Below are 11,295 nucleotides of genomic sequence, written 5' to 3' on the forward strand. Positions count from 1 at the left end.
ACGTATCATATTGTAATTTAATGATTTTCCCAAACGATTAAAATGCCTTACCATTTTCAATACCCAGTGATGGATACTATGCGAAATGTTGTACAAGATTCTGAACATTGTTATGTCATTTTCTGCAATACACAACGATTTCTCACTAAACGATCTGCCCTAATTTTGATCTCCCCAATCCTCATGTAATGTCTGTAAGGTTTCCAGGAACCTATTAATAAGTTTATAGTTTAATATGTCACGTCACCATAATTTAAATCTTCAACAGCACTACACCCAGTGCATCCATTGTCAACAAACCTTGCAGACCACGGTCCTGCGTTTGTTTTGTATATCACTCACCCTACTCAAGTAGTACAACATAAGTACCTCATATTTATTGGGCACCTAACAATATCAGTTTGAAACCCAACATAAACGTTCAATCACACTAACCACCAATTTCTACAAATGTGTCATTATTACTGTTTAGAAATTTCGTTGTCTGTCCCATGACTATCACAAAACGATACGTGCACAATAGCCATGCATAATGGATGACGTTATGCCATATTCACGGCCGTTAACCTGCGAATCATGTCCAATACTATGTTCAATATTACCACACAAACCTCCCCACTCCCTCAACATAAACACACTCAATAAACACTTGCATTGCGTAGCTAACTAAAGTACATACACTTTACTACCCACTTGCGCTTGCTAATATCACCACCTTATTAAATACCTGAATCATTATCCCCCTAACTTTGTAATTACAAAGACCCTGCTCTGACTCACAAGAACACCAGTCTTCTTCGACCCACTGCATGGACCCGAATGGTAGATCCGACTTCTAGTTGGAGATCATCCTTCATTTTCTTATATCCCGCACTTAAGTAGTGGGTTGAGTTTGTTGGCATCACCCTAATGAGCTAGACCCGACCGTCCGATTTTTGGACCTTGATCATCGGTTTTTCTCTTCGGCCAAACAGCGACCTAGCAAAGTCACTCTGCAGTGCCTACAATAACATCGCGACATTAATGTAAATATAATATGGTCCCATAAGTAGAGGTCACACATGCACACGTACATGACTTGCAATTCTAAATATCCAAAAAATACACTACTTACACTGTGTCGACGCTGAATCCTACATTGGGCCGAACGAAATCCATTCCACCTGTCAGGGACCCTTTCCTCTTGTACCTGTTGGTGACCAGGTTCTGGCATATTCCCATTTGCGATTAGTTCGGCCAAATCATCCCCATTGGCTCCTTCTTCTTCCACTGCCGGTTCCACCTCGGCAGGCACATTAGCTAGAAGAAGGCGAGGCGGCGGTCTTGCCGGAGTCGGCTGGTTCCGCCACATTGTCAGAGTCTCATGCTCTGTGTTGAACACAAGTACAGAGAAACACAACCAACCGATATAGGTGAAAACACAGCATCGCGTCCCGTCTAAACCATTATCTGACCGAAATCGTTCCCACCCTGTTCCAAACGTCAGCTTCCTACTGGCGATCATCTGAACCCCCCACCATTTTCCAGGCACTGACCTCCAACGCAAGTTGCAGAGTCCCGGTGCGCCGTCCGCTTTCAGTGTATCGTGAAGCAAGCCTCTTGGTACAACCGGCTGTGGACCATGACATTTGTAATGAGACTCACATCTGAAACATGACTACACCGGACCATTACAACAGATGCTTCAGTTTAAAAGTATTAACTCACCACGGTGACGTTCTGATCCCATGCATCCCACATGAAGGAGTCCAATAGCCCCGTCAAAATCCCTGCTCGGTCCACTTCATATCCGTTGGGCGGTTTCGGGTTCCGCAGCATCAACTGCCCAGTGACATTAAATCGCTTAATGGTGAACTCCATGTTGCCGTTGTATTCGAACAACAATACCAACCGTCCCTCCCCATCTCTGATACGATCCATAAATATTTCCCATCGATCTTTCAGCCACTTTAGGGGTCCTGTTCTGCGACCTGTACCAGGTACTCAATGTCCGGTAAGCCGGCCAATCTTGTCGTAGCGATTCCCTAGTTGTCGCCCACCATGTGCCTCTCTGTGAACAGAGGGGGGAATTTTCTGCACAAGGAAGGACCGAGTTGAAGCAGATAAATAATCAATTTAACAAATGTAAACATGATGAAGTTAACTCGGCTTGTCGGTTAACATTTTTTTGGTGTAGGCCGGGGTGCGTTACACACATAACGCATACACTCACCGCCTTTTTGACGTTCTTCTTCAGAAAAGCTACAGTTATTATGAAGTAAGGGAGGTTGACATCGCCGATTTCTCCCATTCCGTATCGATCAACTCATCGGAACCTGAAAATTAACTATTGAAGGACATTAAAAACCGTCATTACAACTTCTTGCTGGATTGGATCCAACGCTGAACTTACCTTCTGCTTATTTGATGAGTGCCGGCCTGAATCGTTAAAATGGGTAGGGTAAGCTGGGTAGGCGGTTTCTAACTTTTGCTTATTTGGTAAAGGGGGACTGCAAAAAATCTTAAACCTTTTGAAAGGCAACCTCATTTCCATTTGCAATTACGAATATCTCCTTATTTATAATTACTGCGTCACATGGTCTACTATGAGGGATTGAAATGGAATTTGCAGTAGCCAACTTTTGAAAGCAGCGGTCCACCTTTGGATTTGAACTGTTCCAATACCACTTCATTCATTAATAAGTACAAACGATGAATATATTCATGTTCAGTTAAGCACACACATACTATTATTTTATTACACATACATATATTGAGACGTTATGTTGAATCTATTGGTCTGGTAATTTGGCCAAATACAAAATTAATACAACTATTAATCTGTTGTAGTAATGTGGAATACATTTCCTACTTCAGTACCAACAAACAACCCCCTTCATATCTATTTTCATTTTCTTCATTTACAACATATAGGTGACTATCACAAATATCCCTTCGTAATGATTCTGAAATCTTAGTGACAGATCTTATATCCTTTATTTGACTCATTAAGGCTAATGTCTTCATCAGTTTGCTTCATCCCAAATAATGGGTTGTCGTGTCATAATGGAGCCACTATGCATCAGAATGGATTGAAATCGGTTCACTTTCAATTGTTTAACCAAAACAAGTAAAATGATACTTAACGATTTGTAAACTTCTCCAACCCCACTTTACTGGATTTTATAGTAGCTACGTCATACATTTTAAATTCATTTCAGACGTCCATAGTCTATGTGGCCACGGACCCATACGGATTAGTTTTCCTCCGGTTCATTCTCCTTAACTAAATACATAATACAGTTTGGATACGTTAGTCCAATTAATTATATGGATCCATTTCAGAATTGAAAGCATAAATAAATTTACCTGAATTATTTTTGTCAACCCTTTTCTATGCAAAAACCATGCTGTTTATTTACGTTAATGAAAAAACGATACCGTCTGGTCTCATCTTGTAACTTTGGATTCAGTTACAGCTTCACCTTCCTCCATGGGCAGCCGTTCTTTCAACAAACTGTTGTCTAATTTACAAACCACTTCAGTACGCGATTCAGGACCTGGTTTTGAACATGACGATTTATTTTGTTCCTCCATTAATTACAAATAATGGTATACCCCAATGTTTGTGACTTGTATTACTTCCTCATTATCACCTTCATTGCATAATTTATTCACTCCATCATTTATGAAGAGCTATGATCGATGTGACACATACCTTCATTTTGTAGTTATACAAGTAATCAAATGACCATAAACGAGTTACTTTTCAAAACTGTTTGATGTGAAAGTGGTGTTGGTCTGAAGGGGTATGCAAAGATGCACAATGGTTTATGCTGATGGTTATAAAAGGCAACGCTCCGTACCTATTTATTACACACACAACTGGTACCACAATCTACGGAATGGACAGACTTAGCAACTTACCGAGTGAGTTAGTAGACAAAATTTTGTGCATCCTGCCGATTAAGGAGACTGTTAAGACATGTCTGTTATCAACCCAATAGCGGTATAAATGTCATACCTTGTCACACCTTCAGTTTGATAATGAGTGCGCATGGAGCAACCCCGACTTTGTTAACATGGTCGATCATGTGCTCTCAAATCATATAGGCCTCATTTGCACCTTCAAAGTACTTCGTCATGACATTCTACACCCAAATGACATTGATCGCTGGATATTTGTGTAAGACTTAATGTGGACTCTCAATATTCTTTAAGTGTTACAATAACTAAGTTGCATATTTGCAGAACAAGCAAATAGACATTCCTAGTGTTCATAAGTTCATGTTGGGTTTCCTATTGATATCAGTACTGTTTTAAGAGGTTACCTTGCTAATGAGGTATACCTAATTGTATATGGAACTGGAAACAGGTTGGCCTAAATGTAAAAGGATTAGGAAACCTTTATGGGAGGCACCTAATCTTTAAGCCTATATATATTGACCTTGATCCCTGCTCTAAAAATCACACAAGCACTCAAGTTCTCTGCCCCATTAGTGAGATTGCCTTCATCAGATTGTTCAGAGGAGAAGATCAAGCATGTCTTATTCAAGTTAGCTTTCTTGATTTGAGTACGATATATAGCTGCATATATGTTTCTGTAAATAACAACAATTGGTATCAGAGCCTATGTGCTCCATCAAGAACCTTAAAAAATAATAATAATAATAAATAAATAAACAAAAAATACAGACACCCTGTTTCTTGTTTTAAGTTTTTGGGTCTCACTTTATTAATATTGACACCCAAAGCCCATTTAAAGCCAAACTAAAATCTGCAATGACGATGGCTCTTTGTCAAACCAGTCATTAATTTTCCCAACGGTTATCCCCAAAATTGATTTCCAGAATTCTAGAGTCCTTCGATGATGATCTTGATCATGAGCTTTTCCGCCTAAATTTTCTTCTTGTGATTGGGATCATGATTGGAGAACTCTACTGTCCTACCGGGTTTTGGATTGTCTTCTTTTCATCAACAAGAAACAGGCTTCGTATCCTGGTATGTTTCTGATAAAATTGAAAGCTTTCTGTGATTTGAGTATTGGTGTATCTTTCATATTAGCGTTTATCTCCCTATTCAGTAGTTGATACATTCTTGTGAACATGCTGTAACAAAAACCTAAATCACATGAAGCTTTAAAACATTCCTTGATCCAGTTTAATCATAATCTTTTAACAAACTGTATTGTCAATAGCAATCTTTTGAAAATAATTAAAATTGAACATAAGTAATGGATCAACCACTTGTAATATTGAATCTAATTGTCTGTGTCTTTGCTCCCTTAAGGAGGTTTAAACATTCACAACTCTTAGGTTCGATGTTAGCATATAACAGAAAATTAAAATGCATTCAGTGGTTGTTAGAAATTGTTCTTCTTGCCACTCTAGGTGTTGACATAATCTAATAAACCTATAGTTGTTTTAATGTTCTGGTTATATGATTCAGCTTGTGTCTATATGTCCTTTGCCACCCTAGGTAAGGCAGACACCTTATGTTTTTAGGGGCACTTCAGTTCAATGCCTTATGTTTATATTTATAAAATTTATTACTAAATCTGGAACCTCTGCATGTTTTTACTACAGCTATGAACCTCCCCTTAGGACTACATCAAATTGAAAACCTAAATGGATCAAACTTTAAACAATGGAAGCGAGATATAGAGCTGCATCTAGGAATGATAGATTTTGACCATGTCCTTAAGGAAGATCCACCAGCTGAACCAACACCAACTACCAGTAAAGAAGTGAAAGATAAGTACCATCAATGGCACAAACACAACAGATTGACCCTAGTAATCCTGAAGAAATTTATGACAGATGCTGTGAGAGGTGGTATACCTGAGTCTGAGTATGCTAGGGAATACTTCAAAAACGTAGAAGAAAAATTCAAAGTGTCAGATAAAGCTGAAATTGGAAACTTGATGAATACTCTCATTACCATGAAGTTTGACGGAGTTGGAAGCATTAGAGAATATATAATGAAGGGTATTGATGTAGCTGCAAAACTCAAGGTCCTAAATGTCAGTATTGAAGACACCTTCTTGGTACACTTGCTTTTGCATTCTCTACCTCAACAATATAGTCAGATGCAGTCAAATTATAATACACAGAAGGAGAGTTGGAGTGTAAATGAATTGATTTCAATATGTGTCCAAGAAGAGGACATAGTTAAGAAGGGAAAGAGCATTGGAGTGAATCTTGTCAGCACGCCTCAATTTAAAAAGAAATTCAGCTATAGGCCAAACCAATCTGGTACCTCATCTTCCAAAGTTTCTCAGGGAACTTCTCAGGGATCTAGCAACTTTAAAAATTTTAAGAATGGTTTTGTGAAGTGTTTTTTCTGCCGAAAGCCTAGTCATGTCAAAAAGGATTGCAAAGGTTTTAAAGACTGGCTCATAAAGAAAGGTAATAAATTTCAAAACAAAACGGTTTTTCATTTAGAAAATAACCTTGTTAGTGTCTCTTCTAGTTCTTGGTGGTTTGATACTGCTTCACCAATACATGTCATTACATCTTTGCAGGGATATCTAAGAAAGAGGATACCAAATAAACATGAGGCTAGGATTAACTCGGGGAATGGCAACAGAATAGCAGTTAAAGCAATTGGAGTAGTTAGATTATTTTTTCCTAGTGGTTTTACTTTAGATTTGGATAATGTGTACTGCATACCTTCTATGCAGAGAAATTTAGTTTCAGGATCTCTTTTTGTCAAAACTCATGGCTTTTCTTTTGTTGGTAATAATAAAAGTTTGGATTTCTTCAATTTTTCTGATTTTATTGGTAATGCATCTCTTGTTGATGGTTATTGGCATTTAAACTGTAGAAATTCTCTTGAGGTGTTTTTGACAGAGAAAACTATAGGATCTAAATGACCTAGACATGATGAAAAGTCAGCTTTTCTTTGGCATAAAAGGCTGGGACATATTTCTAAAGAAAGGTTAAAAATACTTGTGAGAGACAACATCCTCCCTTCATTGGATTTCACTGATTTTGATATCTGCATTGAGTGTCTTAAGGGTAAAACAACTAAGTCTAGGAAATTGGGGTCTGTTAGAAGCCAAGAACTATTAGAATTAATTCACACTGACATTTGTGGTCCTTTTCCTCATCAAACTCTCTGTAGAAATCAGTATTTTATTACCTTTATTGATGATTTTTCAAGGTTTTGCCATGTATTTCTTATTTCTGAAAAATCACAGGCTTTAGAAGTCTTTAAAATATTTAAGGCTGAGGCAGAAAAACAGTTAAATAAAGTGATTAAAGTTGTTAGATCAGATAGGGGAGGTGAGTATTATGGTAGGCATACAGAAGCAGGACAGAATATGGGACCCTTTGTTCTTTATCTTCAAGAATGTGGTATTCAAGCTCAGTACACCACTCCAGGGACACCAGAACAGAATGGAGTTGCAGAGAGAAGGAACAGAACATTGATCAATATGGTTAGAAGTATGATTAGTAGGTCAGGACTTCCAAGATTCTTGTGGGGGGAAGCATTGAGAATTGCTAACTATATTTGCAACAGAACCCCTAGTAAGTCAGTCAATAACAATACACCTTTTGGGCTATGGTTCGGCATAAAGCCAAGTTTAAATCATTTTCATGTGTGGGGATGCAAGGCAGAGGCAAAAATTTATAATCCTAAGGCCGGGAAGCTTGATCCAAGAACCTCGAGTGTTTTCATTGTAGGATACTTAACTAAATCTAAGGGATATAGATTTTACAGTCCACATCATCATACAAGAATTTTGGAGACTAATAGAGCTATTTTTTTGGGAGAGATGAATGATGTTGACAATGTTATTATGGATGAGTTGGACTTAGAAGCTGCAAGAAATACAGTAAGTGACATTGATGAATGGTTTGTGTATAATGAAGAAGATAATAATGAGCCTAGTGCATTGAATGAAGAAGTGATGGCAGCTCCAAATTTGGACAATGTTGTACCACCAGTTAATAATATTGCAGAAGTAAATGAGGAGGAAAATCATGTGCAGCAGCGGTTAGAAGATGACCATATTAATATTCCAGTACCACCACCACCACAACACCAGGAACCAGTGGTGGAGTTAAGGAGATCTCAAAGAGTTAGGAGGTCTGCCATACCAGATGACTATGCAACAGTTTTTCTCACTGAAGCAGACTTTGATATAGGTGAAGAAGATGACCCCAGATCATATGCTCAGGCTATGGAGTCACCACAGAAAGGTAAATGGTTGGAGGCAATAGAATCTGAACTAAAATCAATGGATATTAATGGAGTTTGGGATCTAGTAGATAAACCAGAAGGATTTAGGCCTATTGGATGCAAATGGGTATTTAAAACTAAAAGGAATGCACATGGCAATGTTGAGAGATTCAAAGCCAGACTTGTTGCAAAGGGATTCACTCAAAAGGAAGGTGTAGACTACACTGAAACATTTTCTCCCGTGTCCACCAAGGATGCATTTAGAATAATGATGGCTTTAGTTGCTCACTATGATCTTGAGCTTCATCATATGGATGTAAAAACGACATTTTTAAATCGTGATTTGAGTGAAGAAATATATATGGCGCAGCCTGATGGTTTTGTGGCAAAAGGCAATGAAGAGAAGGTATGCAGATTAAGAAAATCAATCTATGGTTTAAAACAGGCTTCCAGGCAATGGTATATTAAATTTGATTCAGTGATTACTTCATATGGTTTTGCTGAAAACAGACTAGATGAGTGTATATACATGAAGGTCAGTGGGAGCAAATTTATTTTTCTGGTTTTATATGTGGATGATATCTTATTAGCTAGCAATGATGTAGGCTTGTTGAAAGATACTAAGAATTTTCTGATGAAGTACTTTGATATGAAAGATAGGGGAGAAGCAGCTTTTGTTCTTGGTATTGAAATAAAGAGAGATAGAAGTAGAAAGTTGTTGGGATTATCTGAGGAGAATTATATAGACAGAGTTCTCAAACGGTTTTCTATGGAAACCTGCAAAGCTGGTGACTCACCTATGTCTAAAGGAGACAGATTACATGCAGGTCATTGCCCCAGAAATGCAATTGAGAGAAAAGAGATGCATAAGAGGCCATATGCTAGATTAGTGGGCAGTTTAATGTATGCGCAGGTCTGTACTAGGCCTGATATAGCTTTTGCAGTTGGAGTTCTATCTAGATATCAGTCTAATCCAGGTAATGATCACTGGACTGCTGGCAAAAAGGTTCTTAGGTATTTGCAAAGAACTAAGGGATACATGCTGGTTTATAAAAATCTTGATACCGAACTGGAGGTAGTTGGATACAGTGATGCAGACTATAAGGGTTGTGTGGATGATCTTAAATCAACCTCTGGACACATTTTTATGTTAGCTGGAGGGGCAATATCTTGGAGAAGTGTGAAACAGTCTCTAACTGCTACTTCCACTATGCAAGCTGAGTATGTTGCTATTCATGAGGCTACAGGGCAAGCACTTTGGCTCAGAAACTTTGTTACAGAAGTTGGAGTAGTTGATTCTATTGAGAGACCTATAAAGTTATACTGCGATAATGCAGCTGCAGTATTCTTTGCTAAGAATAATAAAAAATCCACAGCTTCCAAGAATATTGATGTCAAGTACTTTGCCGTTAGAGAAAGCATAAGAGATGATGAGATTGAAATCATTAAGATTGGCACTCAAGATCAATTAGCCGATCCACTTACAAAACCCTTAGCAGTTAGTTCTTTTCAGAATCATGTTAAAAATATGGGGATCTTATCAAGTTTTGATGCTTTGGATTAGTGGGAGAGTTCAAAATTCTAAATCTTTTAAGTTTTCATTGCTGTAGACGTCATTTAATATTAATTAATATCTATTACTTTTAGGGCTCCAGATTGTAGTATTATGATTATTCAAATTTCTGACTACAGGAGTATTATTGAATAGGTTTCTGCATTTTTCATCTTACTCGGGTAAAACTATTATTTCAGTTCATTGGCTTTAATTGCAGATTTTTCAATATATACTTGATGAAATTTTTAGTGAGCTTTGTGAAAGCTTTGAAAGTTACAGATTCCTTGAGTAATGAGAATCTCTGAAGATTGGATCAGTTTACTTGCATTACATTCTGTGAGTAAAAGTTTCATATACATTGATGCTGCTCCCGTGTTCTGTGAAATATTACATTGTGATTGCTGGGTGCTAATGCTTGGCTAAGCATTAGGTTTCCTGTGGTTCAATATAATGGATTACATAATGACTGAGTGTTGGAATGAATTTGATGATGCTGGGTATGTCTTTGTGCACACTTCATTTTTGCTATATCTGATGCAGCAGCTTTTCTTATTGTATGAACATTGATAGTCCAAGTGGGAGATTGTAAGACTTAATGTGGACTCTCAATATTCTTTCAGTGTTACAATAACTAAGCTGCATATTTGCAGAACAAGCAAATAGACATTCCTAGTGTTCATAAGTTCATGTTGGGTTTCCTATTGATATCAGTACTGTTTTAAGAGGTTACCTTGCTAATGAGGTATACCTAATTGTATATGGAACTGGAAACAGGTTGGCCTAAATGTAAAAGGATTAGGAAACCTTTATGGGAGGCACCTAATCTTTAAGCCTATATATATTGACCTTGATCCCTGCTCTAAAAATCACACAAGCACTCAAGTTCTCTGCCCCATTAGTGAGATTGCCTTCATCAGATTGTTCAGAGGAGAAGATCAAGCATGTCTTATTCAGGTTAGCTTTCTTGCTCATGATTATACATCACATGTGTTCTTGATTTGAGTACGATATATAGCTGCATATATGTTTCTGTAAATAACAACAATTTGACATTTCAACAAACTCCGTGCAAGAGGTCATTCTGGAAATATTCCAAGGGGATCGTTACAGAATCCCTCCATGTCTTTATTCTAATCCACATATTAAGTCTCTTAAATTATGTCATTGTTTCCTACATCCGCCCCCTACATTCACAGGATTCCCTTGCCTGAAGAGAATTGAGTTTCACAGTGTTTCCCTATCCCAATTATCGTTCGACGATATGCTTGGTCACTGTCCATTGCTCCAAGTGTTAATTATCCACGACTGTGATGGTTTTACCCATTTCCAAATTGACGCACCAAACCTACATTATCTTCACCTTGCAGGTCATGTTGATGATGTTAGTCAACCCTGGAGTTGCCTGTTTCACCAACATGAACGTAGGTTGCTGAATCACCATCTGCGTCGCCTTAGGATCACTCGCATATCGATCTGGTGTCAATGCTGAACTGCATTTCATCAGGTTTCTGCTTTTAGTGTCGCCTGTGCTTCAATTAATCACAGTTAGATCCGGGTGGTCGTGTTGTTGTCCA

The 11,295-nt window shown here is 38.0% G+C and overlaps 1 protein-coding gene across 1 annotated transcript; it reads left to right on the forward strand.

The window, feature by feature from the left end:
- The first annotated feature begins 5,566 nt into the window (after positions 1-5,566).
- Positions 5,567-6,689, forward strand: LOC133720766 (uncharacterized). Its single transcript, XM_062147236.1, has 2 exons — positions 5,567-6,386; positions 6,503-6,689. The coding sequence occupies exons 1-2, from the start codon at positions 5,567-5,569 to the stop codon at positions 6,529-6,531; spliced, it is 849 nt and encodes a 282-aa protein (XP_062003220.1). The 3' UTR covers positions 6,532-6,689.
- The last annotated feature ends 4,606 nt before the right edge of the window (positions 6,690-11,295 follow it).

Source organism: Rosa rugosa, chromosome 7 (assembly GCF_958449725.1).
Source record: "Rosa rugosa chromosome 7, drRosRugo1.1, whole genome shotgun sequence".
Lineage (NCBI taxonomy): Eukaryota > Viridiplantae > Streptophyta > Magnoliopsida > Rosales > Rosaceae > Rosa > Rosa rugosa.

What these genes read in the sequence shown, in the direction of transcription:
- LOC133720766 (XM_062147236.1), top strand. Translation starts at nt 5,567, where the DNA reads ATGAACCTCCCCTTAGGACTACATCAAATTGAAAACCTAAATGGATCA. An exon ending in AGACTGGCTCATAAAGAAAG is followed by an intron (nt 6,387 to 6,502) that starts GTAATAAATTTC and finishes ACATCTTTGCAG; the next exon opens with GGATATCTAAGAAAGAGGAT.